Genomic DNA, 23657 nt, shown 5'->3' on the forward strand with positions numbered 1-23657 from the left:
TTCTTCTCCCATTTGGACAAAAGAGATGAAGACTTACATCTAGGGGCAGGAATAATTGAAATTATTAGTCCCTTAGGGACTAGACTTTACCTAGTGTAATTATCCAATGATTGCATCTCCCACCATGATTTGATGTTGTCCTTATATGCCTCTAATAATCCAGAGAAAATAGATTTATCAGGGAGAATATTTACTGATTCAGCCTCATAGAAGACTTCTCTTGCGTCATCAAACCATTTACTGGGGTATCCTGGTCCTGATACACAGTCAGTCATAACAAAGAGAGACAGCCAAAAAGCAAAGTATGCCATTTGTATACTCTGCTCCTCCCTCCTCTATCTCTCCCCTCTCCGAATACTTAAATTGGCAGCTGTAACTTGTTACCTCTATGTACTATGGTCCATTTTGCTTTGAACAACCTCGATTTTAGCCGTTTTCTGAATGGATAGTAGTTTAGGAGAAAAGCGGAGGGTAAGAAGAGGCTCATCAGTGGAGAAAGAAGATTTCTGATCAAATGTATTACAAAACATATTTCCTCAAATTATAGATTTATGCAAAGTTTATTAAAAATAGTAATTATGATGGGAGTGACTTATGGAGCAGACTTTATCGCAACATGCAATATAATAAAAGTTGTTGAATAATGAGAGAGTCCAAGGTGTTGTCATGTGCCGGTTTATGTACTGCAAAGCTTTGCAAAATGTCCGGACAAATCACTTTTCCTCCTTGGTTCGTGCATGATGGAACCTTTGTCATCAGGGAGAAAATTGTAAAATGTTTCCTCAAATGAGTTGAGTTTGGCACAAGTGCAATATATATAGGTGTAGGGTGTAGAGCGTGGTATACTGGGGAGAAGCATACTAGGCAGAATGGTGTTACAGTAGATGAGACCTAAACCCCCGAAATAAAATCTGTCTGGTGGTATGTAATCAGCAGTAGAATATTGCGGATCTTATATGGGGTCAGTCCTGCAGCTTCCAGACCTTCTTCTTATAAATGGATTGATGGATCATGTTCACCACGTCTCGTGTCAGCACTGAGGACACAGAGAAGTCAATGTATTAACTCTAGAAATAGAAAAAAAGAATCAAATGATATGAAATCAGAGTCGACTTTAGAGGCATGAATCACACACAGCTTAACAGAACTCAGTGGGTTTTTTTTTACAAGAATAGGTCTGTCGATCTGAGATAAGTATGTTATGGGGACCATGTTATGGGGCAGATTGACTGACACTGTCATGGGGGCACTGTCATAGGGGCAGTGTAGATGTTACTGTTATTGGGACCATGTTATAGTATCACTGACACTGCTATGAGCACATTGTTATAGGGACAGTGTAGCTGTCAGCATGATAAGGGGACCTGTGGATACTCTTGTCATGGGGCACTGTGGTTATGTCTGCCGTAGACAGTATTTGGTTCCAAAAGCTGCATCCACAACACCAGGTACAACCATGTTGAGCATTGTGCACACCAAATATTTCATTGTAAGACTTAACTTCTCCTGACCTGTGCCGGTTCCTTTTTGTCCATCTCTATCGGTTCTTGGTCGGGAGTCCGCATGCACTTCTCTTTAATCCTGCAGATTATAAAGCCCACTTATGTGTCAGAGATAAAATCTTCTGAAGTCAGATATAAGGCGGACGATAGAGATGAACGACATGTTAATCACAGTATTGTGACAGTCAGTGGTGAGTTATTCAGCAGCTGTGTAGCTGACATATCTGGTCTATTCCTTAGAATCCTCCCAATGTTTGGGCACTGCTGCATTGTCTTTGTGGCACGGATATAAGGTCATGGGGACTTTCAACTCCGGCACCGGCAAGATGTACAAAGTGAGAAGAGCTAAGCATCACAGCTCCATCTACTGTGTATTGGCCATTTCTGGGTACTGAAGCTCAAGTTCTCTTACATTAGATTGGTGTTAGTCTGCAGTACCATGAATGGCCACTAGATGATGTACAGAGCTCGGCCGTTCTGGCTCCGGTCATTGGTGGGAGTGAAAGCTGCCGAACTTTGCACTAACCAATAATTATGACCTCTGCTAAGAACGTAGGTCATCAATATCATAAGAAAAACAACCCCTTTGTGAAGAAACCAGATTATATCTTAATTACCCAGAAGACTATGCTTAGCAAACTAAGAAGAAAGGACTTTTTATCTGTATGTTAGCTTTCAGATTTAAGTGTTGATTTCTGGTTGGTCAAGAAAACAGACTTTTGCTTGTGTAAGCCTGGAAGATTGACTTGCAAGCTGATATTTCATACAACATAGTGTGCACTTATCTTTGACTAGTGATGTTTGCTGATATGCTAATTAAGCATTGTATTATGGAGCCAGTTTGTTGACTTCGAAAGCAGAGGGAAAGACTCTGCACATAGATTGAATGGTCAAGTAATGCTACTTGATCTCATCACCATTGTTTCCCTTATCTGTGAAGGTGGACTGAAGGGTAAATCTAAAAATAGGTTACATGTCTGGGGTATAAAACGACTCAGAGGAGAGAGAGTGACACATTCTACAAAACACCCATCGGACGAGAGACAGGACTGCAACAGTTCATCATGGCACAATCTCAATGGACATGGATCTATCATTCTATAGGAAACTACCTAGGGGTTTTCGGCTCTGGTTGAAAGGATACAGATCTGCTCCATTGACCATCGCTGAACCATGAATACGTTTGGAGAATGCCAGGTTTGGTCGCCTGGTTCCATGGAGATGTTCGGATAAGCCAGGTGGTGACTCTCATGTCAACTGGCTTTGGACCTTGTATGGACTCTATGGACTGTCATCTCTATGCTTGTCGTTACCTCCTCTCTGTGTGTATCACAGGTGGGGTAGCCACCCTGTGAGCTTTGACATAACATCTGCCATTATCCCGGTGAGTGAGTGGAAGGGTGAGACTCTAATGTGCACCATCTTGGGTATTTTGCTGGGACTGTTCTATGTTTATCTGTCTTTCGTGGTTGAATAAAACATTGCTACACTATTTTACCCTCATTTTGCATTGTCTGAGTAGCATTATGCCCACGTTATCAGGAGAGCGGGCGTTAGGCGGGACGATCCCTGGTCCATGCGGTTTCGGCTAGCAGACTTGGGTGCCCGCCGACCCCCCCGTTTTCACACACCCTTTAACATTCACTTGGAAGGTTTGCATTGCCAAGTTCAGCTCTTCAGTAACAGTCACAGATTAGAATCAGGTGTAGAATCCAGAAAAAAATAATACTGAAGTCAAGGTGATAGGCGAATAGCAACGAGGAATAAGGGGCAACACAAGGATAAACCCCAATATTCAGGCAAGGTGGTAAGGCTGGAGTGTCCTTTAAGGATGGAGACAGGACCATTGTCATCAAGAAGGGCTAGGCAATCTAATACTAACAACAGAAGGAGAACTGAAGCCAGGACCATCACAGTCCTGAGTGGCAATGGCTACTTGAACTGGGAAAGATGATGAGCACAATGCCCTCCAAACTTTTCTAGGTCTGATTTCCCCCCCCCATCAGTGCCACAAGTATGGTCATTGTCCTCCAGACTTTTCTAGGCCTCATTTTTTCCCCGCAAGTGCCACTAGTATGGTCACTGCTTCCATTCAATTGTTGGCTTCTTTGCTGAACACTTATGGCTGGAGGTTTCTGAGACTTTTGGCAAGTTGTTGCTGCTCGCTTGACCAAACGTGAAAGTTTTGCAGAACATAGCAAATCATGCTTGTTCTCTAAAGTCACATCGTTTCTGCTTCCCTTGATGTGCACCAACATGGATAGCTGAAGTAAAACAGTGGCCAGGTCTCATAGGCCGAATAGTCGGCTTGGTAAAGGGAAAAGGTGAGGGCTCAACAAGGGCAGAGCTTAGGAAAATCCAGTGCAGTAGGAGGTGCAAAGGGAGATGCTGGTCTCATCACTCAAGATGGTTCTGTGCCAGTAACTTGAGGTGCAACCCCACTGTAGTCTTTTTAATCTTCTTTATGATTTTTTAGCATTTTGATCTAATTCTTTTTCTAATTTAATTTTTTATTAATTTTCAACAAATTTTGCTTTCTGGGCGACCATTCAGTCCTTTTCTGTCTTTTTCTATTGTCATTTTACTATACTCTGCAAGCTCAATGTGGAAAAACAAAATAAGACAAAAGAAGACCCAAACAAAATAAAAACAGCAAACTTGATACAAACACACAACACAGCGACAAACATTCTTCCATCATGTCTAATACATGACCTTAGGACGTCTTGCTTTCTTTTCCTGCTAATTTAATCAATAACCTTGGAAAGAATGCAAAATAGAGTTAATATAGGGGTGGGAGGTGTTTGGATCTCCAACTCATGACCTAAGTGCTGAGTGGTTACTGGAAGGACCAGAGGACCTCTCCTGTCCGGCATCACAAAAGCAACACATCAATTTGCATTTGCACTATGTAATACTTAATTTCCCCTGTGGGAGCGCTGCAAGGAAACTCAGCACTTCATGCTAGGCTAACACAAAGGAAATGTAAGAACTTTTTGAGGGACACTGTATGACCTGCCTAAAGTCACGTGATCCTTATTAAAAGTATTAATTTCATAAAGATTCCCTTTAAGAAGATTTCATAATGCAAAGTTCCAACAAAGTTAAGAATAGAAATGAAATAAACAATACAAGGTCACCTACCGCTTCCTGAAGTGAAGTGCAACCATACTGAAGACCAGGAAGAGAATACAGATAAAGGCCAGCCAGAAAACGACCTTGTAGGTCGAAGACTCTCTGTCTGCGGGAAGAGAAGTGGAGCGCAGCATTAGTTTGAGACTGGGAGGTCTGTGAAGGAGGAAGACTAAAGCTGTATGTACCACCAGCCGATAGTGTACAAGATTCTAGCAGTTACGAACCCCCGCTCACGGTAATCATGTAATCTGATTGGGTTGAGCAGCTGAAAGATGGTTCCGAAGACACTTGTTCATCGTGCATTTAATCCTTTACCCGTGTGAAAAAAGTTTTGCTCAAATTTTGAAAATTGTGTAATCGGAGGAGGAGATTGTTCGCTTGTTGAACAATTAGACCAGCAAACAGGAGGAGGGGAAATTAAAATCCTAAATAGGGTGGAGCTTGTTCTAAGGCAATAAATAATTCAGTACCAGTTGGAGCATTGGATCTAGTATAGATTTGTCATTGCTGAAAAATTATTTTGCTTTGCTAATTCGACTACATTTTCTTTGTACCATATCAACAGGAATGTTTGTGCACTACTTTACGAATTGATGTATTCAAAACAATTAGTATCACTGATGGGACTTGAACATGGAAGTCATTTACACTTCCGACTGTCGGTGTGAACCCTGTGCACGATGCTCCATGTTACGATTTAATGATCGCTGTCCTATGGTTTCAGGCACGATTCTCATCCTGTGTAAACTATTAGCTGCTTGTGTAAACTAACTCCTACAGTTGCATGAAATAAAAACTAAAACCCCTTGTTATTTTTTTAATCTTTTAACCTACTTAAAAATATTAATGCTTGATTTTCAAGCAAACTATAAAGATAAAACGTTATAGAACCGAGCAATAAAATGAACAAAATAAATCTCTGGTGCCAGGGGCCAGTTCAGTATTCCATGGCCACTGGATTAGATTATAAACCGCTTCCTACCTGCACTCCTGGCTGCTTTTTTAATCAGCCAGCCTGATGCGATGTCATTACTGTGATGTGTTGCACTCGCAAACGTTACTGACGTAACTGCTCTTCAGAATCTCCAGGACTCGCGCTGCGCAACAGGACCCAAAGTGTCTGTAAGGGCAGATCCCCAGGCGATGTGCTTAGGGAGTGACCTCCCTCCTTCCTAAAAGGACCCCTTGTGCTGTCCTAATGGCTCCCCAGCTAATGGCAGGGGGACACCTTTTATTTAAGGCACATCCACCAGAATGAAGGTGCCTGAGCAATGTGGTTAGTTTGTTCCCAGCACACTTGCTAGTTCTCAGGTCCTCAGTTTCTTAGTACCTGTCAGTATCCGCTATTGTCTGCCCAAACCTGACCGTACCCGCTTGTACTTGCCTCAATCCAATTTTTCATTACTTGTGTCTTCCAGCGTACCTGCCAGTTCCTATCTGAATACCATCCATACAAGCCTGCACCTGCCAGTGTCTATCTGTATAACAGCCGACACCTGCCAGTATCTATCTGTATACCAGCTGTGCCAGCTTGCACCTGCCAGTGCCCATCTGTATACCAGCTGTACCAGCTTGCACCTGCCAGTACATACCTGAATACTAGCTGTGTCGGCATGCACCTGCCAGTGCCTATCTGTAAACCAGCTGTGCCAGTCTGCACCTGCCAATACCTATGTGTATACCAGCTGTACCTGTCAGCATCTGTGGTTCCTGTGTTCCTGCCATGCCTGCCTGTATCAGCTGTTTTCTCCTACCTGGCCATTGCAGCTATATGTCCCTTGAGGTCAGCTGCCGTGCGTCTGAGTTATGTCCTGGTTTAGCACCTGGTGTCCATCGGGAGCCAAGCCTAGCTCCACCAATAGGGGCTCTAGTGAACAGTCAGGTGCTCACCTATTCATGCCTCTCTGGGCTCTCCTCAGATCATGGCGCAGTGGTTCCACCACTCCCATTGTTCTGCCTTCCTCCACGTATGGTGCTGTGTGGATTTCAGCATACAGCTAAACCCTCGTCCACTTCCCAGTAAACAGACTGTATGGATTCTTAAGTCTATATTTATTGAGGGGATGATGTGAACTTGGTAAAAGTGAACGATGACGGTGGACAATAGTGATGATATGGGCAATATAATGGACGATAACGGGTAAAAACAACAAAGAAATAATCAGCTTATATCAATACTGGCACATTACAAAAAGCAGCATGATACAGGATGCAATAACATGAATAACAGGGACATTACAGAGATAGCACAGAACACAGCACAACACAAAGATACAGTTATCATGGCAAAGTGCATGTTGCCAGCACTGTACTACTCTTATACAGGAATGATGCAGTGCAAAGAGCATTATAATTAAGCTGCAGGATACATTGCGCAATATACCTCACTACACAGTATATTACACGGTGGCTGTGGAGCGCCCGGCCAGGGCTATCGGGGTACTCGGCACCGGGCCCGTTGATCTCAATGGGAGTTGTCATGGAAGCTGTGACCCGGTCCGTGGCCTTGGGGCTCCATGGCAAAAAGGGGGTGAAAGAACAATGAAATAGAATTGATGAATAGTTTGTGACGCCATCTGTGGTGTTCGGCAAGGGAGATGTTAAGCCGATGCTGCATGCAGATCCTCTGGGACTGGTAGTGTGTTGCAGCCAAGATGGTGAAGCTCCCCACAGGTGGAGCTGTAGTCCCAGGGCAGTGTAGGTGGAGGGGTAGCTGAGAGGCGCAGGCAGTGTAGAAGCTGGTACCCAGATGCAGCGGTACCAGGTGTGTTGGCGCAGGAATGAATGGAGGACACCAGGTCTTGTAGTTCCAAAGCTTTACTCACAGTCTGTAGTACACACAGGTGCCTGCCTCCGTGCTGTGTCCTCCGGGTCAGGGACCCAGTCGACCTCCAGATAAGATAGGACGCTCCCTTCCAGCACTCCACCAACATGTGCCTTTCTGAACGTCTCCTCTATAGCGCCTTTAAGTGTGAAGATCTCCTAGTACTGAGTTACACTGGAGTTCCTCCTGACAGATGTTCCCAAGAACTATACTTGTACGGCAGACAGCTGTAGCCTGCTTCGGGGACTCCTCCTGAATCCTGGCTCACTATCAATGTTGCTGTTGTGCCCCCAAGTCTTAGATGGGAGTAGTGCATTTACAGCCCACTACTCCACCGATGTCTGCTGCAGAACCATTAGTGTCCATACAACCTCGGGGACCGGGCCCAGGCCTTGCGCTTAGAACTTCTAGGCAGGGTCCTTCCTCTAACCAACGTCCTCTGTTCCCTTTTACTCCTTCGTTCCGTACTAGTCTTTCCTTCTTAAGGAAGATCAGGTTTCTGTTCAATGTCCTTCTCTTTCTTTCCTTTCCCGTGCCAGCAGACCCAGGTCACTGAGATCTGCTGCAACACCTCCTTCCTCCATCCCTCTCCCAGGGATCTTCTCTCCCCACTCACTGACTTTGAACTGACTGACTGACTGAAATTCTAAACCTTCCCATTCTTATATGTATTCTAAACTCCACCCGCCTCCCAGCACACTTCGTGTTCCAAGCAGGGAGCCACCAAAGGTGCTCTGCTACACTCCAAGCCGGGAGCCGCAATGTGGCTTTGCTGAACTACAGTGTTGTGTGGGATGCGAGTGTTGGAGCGTGGTTAGGAGCCTCCAACTCACCTGGATGGTGGGGTACCACACCTCAGGAGGAGGTGCAGTACCTCTGTGGCAACTGAACCCTCAGGAACGCCACACTCCCCCCCCGTTAAACACAGCACGTCCGCGGGCTGCAAGTTAAACAGAGTTAACAATACAGGAACATACAAAATTTTGTAATGCTGAATAAACATGTCTTATACTAAACTTCCTCATATAGGAGGCACGGTTTCTTGAATGTTACAAACAAATTAACTGTCTAAATTTTAAATTATGCTACCTAATTTAAAAGTGCTATATAAGCAAACTCAATATCAATTCACATTTGCTAGCAACACATCTCCTTTCCACTATCGTTCACATTTTCCTCTTTCTACTGTCTCTTCTAGACGTAGGATGACAACCGTGGATACCTGGTTTGTCACCTGTACTTTTCGATTCTATATTCACATCCTCAACATCTTTATTCAAAGTTCTGTAAACATTCACTATGTCTTTTTCTCAAGATACTTCCATAAAATCTGTCATCAGGATTTTCATCATATACTAATACTTTCTAGTTTCTATTCAGGAAATAACATTAAGCATTATCATTAAGTGCAAAAGTAGACGCTGGTCTGGCCATCGTGTTTGGAAATATCCCTATAACGAGGTAGGTCTTCTTTTACGAAGAGAGTCCTATGTAAAACCAAGAGAGAGCACCTAAAGAGGTGCAAACTATGTACAATAACAGTTCTGGACCATTCAGCGTTCATGATCTCCACAGTTCAAATGTGAAGGCTGCCAATACAACTGGGCAATACTGGAAAAAACAGAACTAAAGCATGATAGCCAAAAAATAGAAAACTGGTACAAAAATAGGAAACAAAGCACAACTGCACAAATACCCTCCTGGGTGACGAGAGCTAAAGTGAAGAGGCATCTTGACTTGTGATTGGCCCCTCCTGGGGATTCTGGACTGGAACTGCTACCAGATGAGAGAAACGCATTGGCAGTCCTCAGGTATTCTTCCTCCAGTGGGGTGAAACTTGCGGCTTTCCGTACTTTTGGCTGGGGGACTGGCACTGAAGTTACGTTGCACATAGGGGTAGGTACAAACACAGTCTTCTCAATAACTGTTGCTGCAGAGGTAGCAGGTGGCCGCTGCCTGTAGGTCTTTATGAGATCCTCCGGGATCCGTCTAACGTTCATTGCATACCATCCCCTCAGTCCTTCGTGTCTAGTGAAGGTCACATAATCTCCCGGGCTTAGGTTTCTGGCAGGGTGCCCTTTTCTCAAGTGAGGTTCTACATCTCTCTGGTTGAAAAACCAGATCGGAGGTTCGGCTAGGGTCATGGATAAAGCTGAACCCCCTCTCAGGATTTACATTCAGGACGTGGCCCCAACCTGACACGTCCCTGGGACCGTAGTGACCGGCACGAACCTGCTCCTTCCGGTCCAAATCAGGGCCTAATACAGCTAACCTCCGCTGCTCTCTGTCTCGGTGTTTGGCTGCCAGTTGCCGGATAGTCGCTTGGCAGCTAGCCCAGTTCTCCTCGTCCTCCCGTTCCTCCCGAGACCGATCCAAACTAGTTTTTTACCGCGGCGCCACTGTCAGGGGTTCTGGAGTTCCCCCCCCGGGGGTTGGTATCCCAGTCCCAGACCAGATCTAACACGACCTGGCCAGCCGCTGCGACCGCGGTACACCCCAAGGCCTTCCCAGGTGCAGGGACATCAAACATACCCGGAGCCTCCTGGCGGTGTGGGTTCTGCTCCGGTGCCGGTGGGAGCTGGCCGGTGGCAGCAGGCCGCGGTGGAGCGAATGGTGGCTCCGGGCCCACGGGGGCCTCTGGTGGGACCTGCGCAGCCGCGTCAGGTCCGGGCGGGAGCTCCTCTTCCTCCACTTCGGCTCTCGGGGCCTCATACAATTCCTCCTGTGGCGGCAGCGAAGGTGCTCCGGATGCTGCCGGTGGTATGATGGCGGCTGCAGGCTCCGTGGAATCTGTCTGGGGAAGCTCTGGTGCAGCAGCGGCGGTTACCGCAGGTGTAGGCCCCTCCCGTGCATGCTGCCAGTTCAGCCTCCACAAGACCTCCTGCCTCAGTCGCAAACATTGGGTCAGCCGTGCAATCTCCTCCTCCAGCTGCCGTCGATTCAGCCTAGAAGCAGGGTCCGAGCCTTCAGCCATGGCACCGGGGAGATCCAGCTCAACCTCCCCGCGCTCCACAGGCTTCCTTCCCTCTTCTTCCATCTGGCGTTCTTCTCCCTGTCTCGGCTCTTTTCCCGCCACTGGCTTCCGCTCCTCCCTCTGGGGGCGGCGTCTTTTTCCAACTTCTCCATACCAAGCCAGTACACGAACCCCTCGGGGGTGGGCCAAGTTGCTCTCGCATAGAAGTTTAGACAGGGGAGGCCCAGGACAGTCCGCACTCTTTTATTAGGACCACCCATATGATCACGCCCTTCTTCTCCAGACTGTTGCCCATTTTTAGTATTCATTTCCCAGTCTATCAAATTGGGTCTTCTGCACATTCTCAAAAGTTTTAAGACCAACAAATCTTAGGCACACAGAACTCGATAGCATCGGGTCTCGTCATCCTGTTCGTGACGCCAGAATTGAGTGCCCGGCCAGGGCTATCGGGGTACTCGGCACCGGGTCCGTTGATCTCAATGGCAGTTGTCACGGAAGCTGTGATCCGATCCGTGGCCCTTGGGCTCCATGGCAAAAAGGGGGTGAAAGAACAATGAAATAGAATTGATGAATAGATCGTGACGCCACCTGTGGTGTTCGGCAAGGAAGATGTTAAGCCGACGCTGCATGCAGATCCACTGGGACTGATGGTGTGTTGCAGCCAAGATGGTGAAGCTCCCCACAGGTGGAGTCCCAGGGCAGTGTAGATGGAGGGGTAGCTGAGAGGCCCAGGCAGTGTAGAAGCTGGTACCCAGATGCAGCGGTACCAGGTGTGTTGGCGCGGGAATGAATGGAGGACACCAGGGCTTGTAGTTCCAAAACTTTACTCACAGTCTGTAGAACACACAGGTGCCTGCCTCCGTGCTGTGTCCTCCGGGTCAGGGACCCAGTCGACCTCCAGGTAAGATAGGACGCTCCCTTCCAACACTTCGCCAACATGTACCTTTCTGAACGTCTCCTCTATAGCGCCTTTAAGTGTGAAGATCTCCTAGTACTGAGTTACACTGGCGTGCCTCCTGACAGATGTTCCCAAGAACTATACTTGTACGGCATACAGCTGTAGCCTGCTTCGGGGACTCCTTCTCCTTAATCCTGGCTCACTATCAATGTTGCTGTTGTGCCCCCAAGTCTTAGATGGGAGTAGTGCATTTACAGCCCACTACTCCACCGGTGTCTGCTGCAGAACCATTAGTGTCCACACAACCTCGGGGACCGGGCCCCGGCCTTGCACTTAGAACTTCTAGGCAGGGTTCTTCCTCTAACCAACGTCCTCTCTTCCCTTTTACGCCTGCATTCCGTACTAGTCTTTCCTTGTTATGGAAGATCAGGTTTCTGTTCAATGTCCTTCTCTTTCAATGGCTGGATATCCTTAAAGACAAAAATGTCCAGGAAGGATGGGAAATCTTGAAAAATGAAATTCTCAAAGCACAGTTGTTAACAATTCCGAAAAGAGGGAAGAATAGGAAGCATTTAAGGAAACCAGGATGGATGAACACAGAACTTAAGCACATGCTAAAAAGGAAGAAAAAAATGTTTATAAAATGGAAAGAGGGAGGCATATCTAAAGAAGAATATAATGCTGTCTGCAGAACCTGCAGGGCACAAATCAGATTATCCAAAGCTGAAAATGAACTGAGGCTTGCAAGAGATGTCAAAAGCAATAATAAAGGATTTTGGGGATATGTCAAAAGTAAAAGAAAAGTCAAAGATGCTATAGGATTTTTACAGGATGAAAATGATGAAATGGTAAGACAGGATGTTGAGAAGGCTGAACTTTTAAATTCCTATTTTGCATCTGTTTTCTCTCAGAAAGGAAATGCAACATCAACTGTTATTCACTGTCCTATTAAGGGAATAGAAGAATCCAGGATATCTATAAACAGAAAGATAGTGAGGAAACACTTAGCTAACCTAAATGAATTCAAGTCTCCAGGTCCAGATGAATTACACCCCAGAGTACTGAAGGAGATAGCAGAAGAAATTTTTGAACCCCTCTCCATAATCTTTGAAAATTCTTGGAGAACAGGAGAAGTGCCAGAAGACTGGAGAAGAGCAAATGTTGTTCCTATCTTCAAAAAGGGGAAGAAGGTGGACCCAGGCAACTATAGGCCGGTGAGTCTGACTTCTATACCAGGAAAGATCTTTGAACAAATTATTAAACAACATGTATGTCAATACCTGGATAAGAATGAAGTGATTAAACAGAGTCAGCATGGGTTTCTAACTAATAAGTCATGTCAGACTAACTTAATTTCCTTCTATGACGGTATCACTGATTGGGTGGATGAAGGAAATGCTGTAGATATAGTATATCTTGACTTCAGCAAAGCATTTGACAAAGTCTCTCATACAATCCTTATTGAAAAAATGACTAAGTATGGAATGGACAAGGCAACTGTTAGGTGGATTCATAACTGGCTTAGTGATCGGACCCAAAGAGTGGTCGTAAATGGCTGCACATCCAGTTGGAAGAATGTCTCAAGTGGGGTACCACAGGGCTCTGTCCTGGGCCCTGTATTGTTCAACATCTTTATCAACGATTTAGATGAAGGAATTGAGGGTAAACTGATTAAATTTGCTGATGACACAAAGCTAGGAGGGATAGCTAATACTAGAGAAGAGAGAGAGAGGATTCAAAAAGATTTAAATAAACTGGAGAAGTGGGCAGCAACTAACAGAATGGTTTTTAACAGGGAGAAATGCAAAGTACTACATCTGGGCAATAAAAATGAAAAAAGCATATATAGAATGGGAGGACTAGGGCTAAGTGACAGCACATGTGAAAAAGACTTGGGTATACTAATAGATCACAGACTGAATATGAGTCAACAGTGTGATGCAGCAGCAAAAAAGGCAAATGCAATTCTAGGATGTATTAACAGAAGCATACAGTCTAGATCACGTGAAGTCATTATTTCCCTCTACTCCTCTTTGGTCAGACCTCATCTGGAATATTGTGTCCAGTTTTGGGCACCACATTTTAAAAAAGACATCAACAAACTGGAGCAAGTTCAGAAAAGAGCGACCAGAATGGTGACCGGTCTGCAAACCCTGTCTTATGAGGAAAGGTTGCAGGATTTGGGAATGTTTAGTTTGCAAAAGAGAAGACTGAGAGGAGACTTAATAGCTGTCTACAAATATCTAAAGGGCTGTCACATTGTAGAAGGATCAACTTTATTCTCATTTGCACAAGGAAAGACTAGAAGCAATGGGATGAAACTGAATGGGAAGAGACACAGATTAGATATTAGAAAAAACTTTTTGACAGTTAGAGTGATCAATGAGTGGAACAGGCTGCCACGAGAAGTGGTGAGTTCTCCTTCAATGGAAGTCTTCAAACAGAGGCTGGACAGACATCTGACTGGGATGATTTAGCGAATCCTGCTTTGAGCAGGGGGTTGGACCAGATGGCCCAAGAGGTCCCTTCCAACTCTATGATTCTATGATTCTATGATTCTATGATTCTTTCTTTTCCTGTGCCAGCAGACCCAGGTCACTGAGATCTGCTGCAACACCTCCTTCCTCCATCCCTCTCCCAGGGATCTTCTCTCCCCACTCACTGACTTCGAACTGACTGACTGACTGGAATTCTAAACCTTCCCACTCTTTTATGTATTCTAAACTCCACCCGCCTACCAGCATGTTTCGTGTTCCAAGCAGGGAGCCACCAAAGGTGCTCTGCTACACTCCAAGCAGGGAGCCGCAATGTGGCTTTGCTGAACTACCGTGTTGTGTGGGATTCGAGTGTTGGAGCGTGGTTAGGAGCCCCTGGATGGCGGGGTACCACACCTCAGGAGGAGGTGCAGTACCTCTGTGGCAACTGAACCCTCAGGGGCGCCACAGCTGCATATACAGATTCTTACATAAACACACAGGTACATTTGACCCTCACCAGAATCCACTGTTCAGGAGCAGTGATTTGTAGGGAGAGAGCCAGGAACACGTGTGTAAGACTCAAAGGTCCGGAGGAAAATGCAAGCCTTCTTGCCCGGAAAACTGAGGGGGCAGTTCTAATCATAACACGCTGCTTAAAGATAAATGCTCCTTTATCCAGAAACAGGATAAATGGGTACCTAATGACATCTAATGGTTATTACTGGCACTACACTATGAATTAACTTGCTGCACATAAATGGGCAGAACACCCACTAGAGAGTAGAAGTGGAAAATATGCAATTACTGATCACAAGACTATAGAAGACTCGTTTGCCGAAAATGAAAAACTCAGTAACCTGATATCAATTCTAAACTGTGGAAGTGGAAAATTCCTGGCCTGCAGCGACTTTTCATGTTCATGGTGTGTAGTACTTTCTGGAGGCCATTTTTTGACAAAAGAGCAATATCACTTTTGTAGAAGCAAGATTAGGCTTACGTGAGATTTTTATTTTTTAAGATTTAGAACCCAATTAATCTGATGACCTAGCCTAAACGTAAACAAATTGAAGGGCTATTCTCAAAATTATATATTACAAAATATTCACAGGGTGGGCAGTTCTTCATGATCAGTCACAGTCTGACTGCTGGGACCCCCGCTGATCCCAAGAACGGGACTTTGAAATGTGATGCTGGAACGGAATGGTGGATGGTTGGCCAAGTATTGACCTTGACTTTTTCTAGCAGTCCCTTTGACAATGGAGCATTTCGTAATCCCATTTTGGGAATCGGGGAGGGTCACATTTCTCAGACCACCACCAATTACAAAGTTATTAACTCTCCTGTGCATAGGTGAAAACTTTTAATGATGGGTGTAAACCTTTAATAGTTCACATGATATGAAGAGCAAAAAGTAAAAGAACCGACCTGTATTATCGATGTCTATGGATGAACTTATTGTTCCCAATATGTTGTTGGCTGTGCAGATATAAGTCCCACAATCCTCTGCTGTGACGTCTCGTATCTCCAGCCGTAGATAGTTATACAATGTTGAAGTCCAGTACTTCTGGCCTTGGTCAGCCTGTTTTAAAGCAGAACTGCCCAGGAGAAAATGGTTCTTGTAGACCTCAATGGTGGAAGGCGGGTGGCTGTCCACATGGCACAATATGATCACTCGACTTCTTTCATGTATTTCTAAGAAGGACGACGTCACCAGATTCTTGGGGCCATCTGAAAAGTAAGAAAATATATAACATGTTTCTAGTAGAAATTGCCAAACCCGGCATATTGCAATTCTGAGGATTAGGAATTGAGACAATTGACTGGTGAAATCTACACCACAACCTCAATCACTCGACAACGCTGGTTGGTCAATTTTGAGAATTTGACGTTTTCCTTGGACACTTCTTTGATTATTTTTTGACTCTGAGAAAATTTATTAGAGAATCTAATTGAATTTTGGGCTGTTGGCTGCCTATAGTGTCTATGGTACGTTCTGATAAGAAAAAAATAAAGAGTTAAGTCTTACATAGGACACTTATCCCAACAAACGGAGAGACTCTATTTCCCGTCCAGTGATTCGCTAGGCAGTGGTAGGATCCAGTTTCTGAGCTGGACACATTGACCAGTGCATAAGTCTTGTCTGAACCTTCATGAAACCACTTATTATTCTTGTACCAGGTAAAGGTCATGTTCTTCATCCAGGGAACCTCACATGTAAGATTCACAGAGTGACCTTCATAGATCTCCTCTGATGGCACCACCAGCAGCCGCGCACCTATACAGACAGAAAAAATCCATACAGTATAAAACCAGAAAACCTATCAGCAAGTCACAGGAATCAATAAAGGCAAAAAACATTCCTTACTAATTCCATTTACAAACACAAATGTTCCTGATCATAGCTTGAAGAACACAACATGCAGTATTATAGTAGTTATATTCTTGTACATAGGGAGCAGTATTACAGTAGAAATATCCTTGTACATAGGAGCAGTATTATAGTAGTTTTATTATTGTACATAGGGGGCAGTATTATAGTAGTTATATTCTTGTATATAGGAGCAGTATTATAGCAGTTATATTCTTGTACATAGGAGCAATATTATAGTAGTTATATTCTTGTACATAGAGGCAGTATTATAGTAGTTATATTCTTGTACATAAGGGCAGTATTATAGTAGTTATATTCTTGTACATAGGAGCAGTAATATAGTAGTTATATTCTTGTACATAGGGGCAGTATTATAGTAGTTATATTCTTGTACATAGGGGCAGTATTATAGTAGTTATATTCTTGTACATAGTGGGCAGTATTATAGTAGTTATATTATTGTACATAGGAGCAATATTATAGTAGTTATATTCTTGTACATAGGGGCAGTATTATAGTAGTTATATTCTTGTACATAGGGGGCAGTATTATAGTAGTTATATTCTTATACATAGGGAGAAGTATTATAGTAGTTATATTCTTGTACATAGGGAGCAGTATTATAGTAGTTATATTCTTGTACATAGGAGCAATATTATAGTAGTTATATTCTTGTACATAGGGGCAGTATTATAGTAGTTATATTCTTGTACATAGGAGCAGTATTATAGTAGTTATATTCTTGTACATAGGGAGCAGTATTATAGTAGTTATATTCTTATACATAGGGGCAGTATTATAGTAGTTATATTCTTGTACATAGGAGCAATATTATAGTAGTTATATTCTTGTACATAGGGAGCAGTATTATAGTAGTTATATTCTTGTACATAGGGGCAGTATTATAGTAGTTATATTCTTGTACATAGGAGCAATATTATAGTAGTTATATTCTTGTACATAGGGGCAGTATTATAGTAGTTATATTCTTGTACATAGGAGCAGTATTATAGTAGTTATATTCTTGTTCATAGGCGCAGTATTATAGTAGTTATATTCTTGTACATAGGAGCAGTATTATAGTAGTTATATTCTTGTACATAGGGGCAGTATTATAGTAGTTATATTCTTGTACATAGGGACAGTATTATAGTAGTTATATTCTTGTTCATAGGCGCAATATTATAGTAGTTATATTCTTGTACATAGGGGCAGTATTATAGTAGTTATATTCTTGTACATAGGGGCAGTATTATAGTAGTTATATTCTTGTTCATAGGCGCAATATTATAGTAGTTATATTCTTGTTCATAGGCGCAATATTATAGTAGTTATATTCTTGTACATAGGGGCAGTATTATAGTAGTTATATTCTTGTACATAGGGGCAGTATTATAGTAGTTATATTCTTGTTCATAGGCGCAATATTATAGTAGTTATATTCTTGTACATAGGGGCAGTATTATAGTAGTTATATTCTTGTACATAGGAGCAGTATTATAGTAGTTATATTCTTGTTCATAGGCGCAATATTACAGTAGTTATATTCTTGTACATAGGAGCAGTATTATAGTAGTTCTATTCTTGTACATAGGGAGCAGTATTATAGTAGTTATATTCTTGTACATAGGGAGCAGTATTATAGTAGTTATATTCTTATACATAGGGGCAGTATTATAGTAGTTATATTCTTGTACATAGGAGCAATATTATAGTAGTTATATTCTTGTACATAGGGAGCAGTATTATAGTAGTTATATTCTTGTACATAGGGGCAGTATTATAGTAGTTATATTCTTGTACATAGGAGCAATATTATAGTAGTTATATTCTTGTACATAGGGGCAGTATTATAGTAGTTATATTCTTGTACATAGGAGCAGTATTATAGTAGTTATATTCTTGTTCATAGGCGCAGTATTATAGTAGTTATATTCTTGTACATAGGAGCAGTATTATAGTAGTTATATTCTTGTACATAGGGGCAGTATTATAGTAGTTATATTCTTGTACATAGGGACAGTATTATAGTAGTTATATTCTTGTACATAGGGGGCAGTATTATAGTAGTTATATTCTTGTACATAGGGACAGTATTATAGTAGTTATATTCTTGTACATAGGGGGCAGTATTATAGTAGTTATATTCTTGTACATAGGGACAAACCAGGGGAAGAGTCTTGAGATCATTTGCATATTCCCAGTGCCTTCTGGGATAAGTGAAGAGTCTCCACGAGCTCAACGATCACTGGGTTTTGGCCGTTGCAGCTGAAAAGAGGAAATCGGAAAACCAGGGGAAGAGTCTTGAGGAGATCATTTGCATATTCCCAGTGCCTTCTGGGATAAGTGAAGAGTCTCCGCGAGCTCAACAATCACTGGGTTTTGGCCGTTGCAGCTGAAAAGAGGAAATCGGAAAAACCGCGCGCCGATAGGCTCATCTTTCATCGTTTTTAAGAAATCTCAAGATGGAAGAGGCCAGGAGCCATTTGGTGAGCTGCATTTCTTGCTACATGTTCACAGATTTACCAGTGGAAAAGCCAAACTTCACATGCCACAAATGCAAGCTTGTGTCCCTGTTGGAGGAAAAGTTGCAAAATCTCGAAGAGAGGTTAGCTACGTTGAAGATCATTAAGGAAGGTGAAGAGTTCTTGGACAGAGCAGAATTATCTCTTCATGTTACAGAAAGAGAAGAAATTCGAAGTGCACCTGAAGAAACAGAGGAATGGAGACATGTGACCCAGAGAAGCAGGAGGATCAGGAGGCAGTCAGCACCCATACTGCTCAGGAACCAGTACCAGGCTCTCACGCAGGAAAATGATGAAGAAATACATCAGGATAAGACTTTGCCAACAAACAGCAACCTTGTACGCCTTCAGAGTCCTCCTGGATGGAGAAAGAAAAATGTTGTGAAGAAGAAACGGAGAGTGGTGGTCATGGGGGATTCCCTGTTGAGAGGAACAGAGGCCGCTATCTGCAGACCGGATATAACTTCAAGAAAAATGTGCTGTCTTCCAGGTGCAAAAATTAAAGATGTGTCTGACAGGATATCAGGACTCTTCAGACCTACAGATGACTACCCATTCCTGCTACTACATGTGGGGACAAATGACACCGCAAGAAACGACCTGGAAACCATCTGCAGAGACTTTGAAGACTTAGGCAAGAAAGTGAAAGAACTGGGAGCGCAGGTGGTCTTCTCTTCCATCCTCCCAGTGGATGGCCATGGAACAAGGAGGTGGAATAAGATTCTGCAGGTGAACAACTGGCTACGTCGATGGTGCCGTCAGCAATGATTTGGATTTCTGGATCACGGAGTGAACTACTTATACGATGGACTACTTGCTAGAGATAGGGTGCACCTTACGAAGACTGGAAAGCAGGTATTTGGAAGTCGCCTTGCTACACTTGTAAGGAGAGCTTTAAACTAGAACAACATGGGAAGGGAAGCAAAAGACCAGAAAAAGCCATACACCTGACAAATGCTAGTGAGAACTCTGCTATTAGAAGTGGAAAGGAAGAACAAAGACGAAAGAATCTAATTAATAAAAATATTGGAGAAAGAGAAACCAATCACAAACTAAAATGTTTCTATACTAATGCACAAAGCATGGGCAACAAACAAGGAGAATTGGAACTACTAACACAGGAAAAGAAATATGATGTCATTGGAATCACTGAAACTTGGTGGGACAATACACCTGATTGGAATACAAGACTAGAAGGATACAACTTATTTGCAAGAAACAGACTTGATAAACGAGGAGGAGGTGTCGCATTGTATGTTAGAAATGCGTATATCTGCACAGAGATTGAAGCTTCAGAGACTGGGAGTTCTGTGGAAACTGTTTGGGTAAGAATACAAGGACAGAACAATGGAAAGGACACCATTGTAGGCATTTACTACAGGCCGCCTGTGCAAGCTGAAGATATGGATGAACTCTTTATGCATCAAATGGCCAAGTTCTCCAAAAAATATGACATAGTTGTCATGGGAGATTTCAACTATCCAGACATTTGTTGGGAATCTCTCTCAGGCAAAACTAACAGGTCAAGGAAATTCTTATCCTCTCTTGCTGACAACTTTATCTTCCAAAAGGTAGGGGAGAAAACAAGGGGAACTGCTACCTTGGATCTAATCCTTATAAACAGGGAGGAAATGGTTGAGGAGGTAAAAGTGGCTGGGACCCTAGGAGGTAGCGACCATGCTATTTTAGAATTTTGGATAACTAGAGGCGGAAGACCTGTGAAGACTCAGACGTCAAGGTTAGATTTCAGAAAGGCAGATTTTAAGGGATTCAGAAAGAGAATTGGAGGGATCCAATGGCTGGATATCCTTAAAGACAAAAATGTCCAGGAAAGATGGGAAATCTTGAAAAATGAAATTCTCAAAGCACAATTGTTAACAATTCCGAAAAGTGGCAAGAATAGGAAGCATTTAAGGAAACCAGGATGGATGAACACAGAACTTAAGCACATGCTAAAAAGGAAGAAAAAAATGTTTATAAAATGGAAAGAGGGAGGCATATCTAAAGAAGAATATAATGCTGTCTGCAGAACCTGCAGGGCACAAATCAGATTAGCTAAAGCTGAAAATGAATTGAGGCTTGCATGAGATGTCAAAAGCAATAATAAAGGATTTTGGGGATATGTCAAAAGTAAAAGAAAAGTCAAAGATGCTATAGGATTTTTACAGGATGAAAATGATGAAATGGTAAGACAGGATGTTGAGAAGGCTGAACTTTTAAATTCCTATTTTGCATCTGTTTTCTCTCAGAAAGGAAATGTAACATCAACTGTTATTCACTGTCCTATTAAGGGAATAGAAGAATCCAGGATATCTATAAACAGAAAGATAGTGAGGAAACACTTAGCTAATCTAAATGAATTCAAGTCTCCAGGTCCAGATGAATTACACCCCAGAGTACTGAAGGAGATAGCAGAAGAAATTTTTGAACCCCTCTCCATAATCTTTGAAAATTCTTGGAGAACAGGAGAAGTGCCAGAAGACTGGAGAAGAGCAAATGTTGTTCCTATCTTCAAAAAGGGGAAGAAGGTGGACCCAGGCAACTATAGGCCGGTGAGTCTGACTTCTATACCAGGAAAGATCTTTGAACAAATTATTAAACAACATGTATGTCAATACCTGGATAAGAATGAAGTGATTAAACAGAGTCAACATGGGTTTGTAACTAATAAGTCATGTCAGACTAACTTAATTTCCTTCTATGACGGTATCACTGATTGGGTGGATCAAGGAAATGCTGTAGATATAGTATATCTTGACTTCAGCAAAGCATTTGACAAAGTCTCTCATACAATCCTTATTGAAAAAATGACTAAGTATGGAATGGACAAGGCAACTGTTAGGTGGATTCATAACTGGCTTAGTGATCGGACCCAAAGAGTGGTCGTAAATGGCTGCACATCCAGTTGGAAGAATGTCTCAAGTGGGGTACCACAGGGCTCTGTCCTGGGCCCTGTATTGTTCAACATCTTTATCAACGATTTAGATGAAGGAATTGAGGGTAAACTGATTAAATTTGCTGATGACACAAAGCTAGGAGGGATAGCTAATACTAGAGAAGAGAGAGAGAGGATTCAAAAATATTTAAATAAACTGGAGAAGTGGGCAGCAACTAACAGAATGGTTTTTAACAAGGAGAAATGCAAAGTACTACAACTGGGCAATAAAAATGAAAAAAGCATATATAGAATGGGAGGAATAGGGCTAAGTGACAGCACATGTGAAAAAGACTTGGGTATACTAATAGATCACAGACTGAATATGAGTCAACAGTGTGATGCAGCAGCAAAAAAGGCAAATGCAATTCTAGGATGTATTAACAGAAGCATACAGTCTAGATCACGTGAAGTCATTATTTCCCTCTACTCCTCTTTGGTCAGACCTCATCTAGAATATTGTGTCCAGTTTTGGGCACCACATTTTAAAAAAAACATCAACACACTGGAGCAAGTTCAGAAAAGAGCGACCAGAATGGTGACCGGTCTGCAAACCCTGTCTTATGAGGAAAGGTTGCAGGATTTGGGAATGTTTAGTTTGCAAAAGAGAAGACTGAGAGGAGACTTAATAGCTGTCTACAAATATCTAAAGGGCTGTCACATTCTACAATGTGACAGCCCTTTAGATATTTGTAGACAGCTATTAAGTCTCCTCTCAGTCTTCTCTTTTGCAAACTAAACATTCCCAAATCCTTCAACCTTTCCTCATAAGACAGGGTTTGCAGACCGGTCACCATTCTGGTCGCTCTTTTCTGAACTTGCTCCAGTTTGTTGATGTCTTTTTTAAAATGTGGTGCCCAAAACTGGACACAATATTCCAGATGAGGTCTGACCAAAGAGGAGTAGAGGGAAATAATGACTTCACGTGATCTAGACTGTATGCTTCTGTTAATACATCCTAGAATTGCATTTGCCTTTTTTGCAGCTGCATCACACTGTTGACTCATATTCAGTCTGTGATCTATTAGTATACCCAAGTCTTTTTCACATGTGCTGTCACTTAGCCCTATTCCTCCCATTCTATATATGCTTTTTTCATTTTTATTGCCCAGTTGTAGTACTTTGCATTTCTCCCTGTTAAAAACCATTCTGTTAGTTGCTGCCCACTTCTCCAGTTTATTTAAATCTTTTTGAATCCTCTCTCTCTCTTCTCTAGTATTAGCTATCCCTCCTAGCTTTGTGTCATCAGCAAATTTAATCAGTTTACCCTCAATTCCTTCATCTAAATCGTTGATAAAGATGTTGAACAATACAGGGCCCAGGACAGAGCCCTGTGGTACCCCACTTGAGACATTCTTCCAACTGGATGTGCAGCCATTTACGACCACTCTTTGGGTCCGATCACTAAGCCAGTTATGAATCCACCTAACTGTTGCCTTGTCCATTCCATACTTAGTCATTTTTTCAATAAGGATTGTATGAGAGACTTTGTCAAATGCTTTGCTGAAGTCAAGATATACTATATCTACAGCATTTCCTTGATCCACCCAATCAGTGATACCATCATAGAAGGAAATTAAGTTAGTCTGACATGACTTATTAGTTACAAACCCATGCTGACTCTGTTTAATCACTTCATTCTTATCCAGGTATTGACATACATGTTGTTTAATAATTTGTTCAAAGATCTTTCCTGGTATAGAAGTCAGAGTCACCGGCCTATAGTTGCCTGGGTCCACCTTCTTCCCCTTTTTGAAGATAGGAACAACATTTGCTCTTCTCCAGTCTTCTGGCACTTCTCCTGTTCTCCAAGAATTTTCAAAGATTATGGAGAGGGGTTCAAAAATTTCTTCTGCTATCTCCTTCAGTACTCTGGGGTGTAATTTATCTGGACCTGGAGCCTTGAATTCATTTAGGTTAGCTAAATGTTTCCTCACTATCTTTCTGTTTATAGATATCCTGGATTCTTCTATTTCCTTAATAGGACAGTGAATAACAGTTGATGTTACATTTCCT

At 42.7% G+C, this 23657-nt stretch overlaps 1 protein-coding gene across 2 annotated transcripts in view; it reads right to left on the reverse strand.

Annotated features, from left to right (window-relative positions):
- Positions 1–541: 541 nt before the first annotated feature.
- SIGLEC1 (sialic acid binding Ig like lectin 1) overlaps positions 542–23657 on the reverse strand; it is a 147406-nt gene continuing 124290 nt past the window's right edge. Inside the window, exons 18-22 of one of the 2 annotated variants that reach the window (XM_073555089.1) lie at positions 15837–16085; positions 15236–15538; positions 4647–4743; positions 1512–1581; positions 542–1036 (exon numbers count right to left, since the gene is read on the reverse strand). In XM_073555089.1, the coding sequence (XP_073411190.1) occupies positions 1031–1036; positions 1512–1581; positions 4647–4743; positions 15236–15538; positions 15837–16085 (725 nt within the window). In that variant the 3' untranslated portion in view covers positions 542–1030. Of the gene's footprint in view, positions 1068–1511; positions 1582–4646; positions 4744–15235; positions 15539–15836; positions 16086–23657 lie in introns of both variants that reach the window. The other variant, XM_073555088.1, reaches the window with a different exon arrangement.

The sequence above is a fragment of the Dendrobates tinctorius genome, unplaced genomic scaffold (assembly GCF_039654945.1).
Source record: "Dendrobates tinctorius isolate UK_male_01 unplaced genomic scaffold, ASM3965494v1 ptg000216l, whole genome shotgun sequence".
NCBI lineage: Eukaryota > Metazoa > Chordata > Amphibia > Anura > Dendrobatidae > Dendrobates > Dendrobates tinctorius.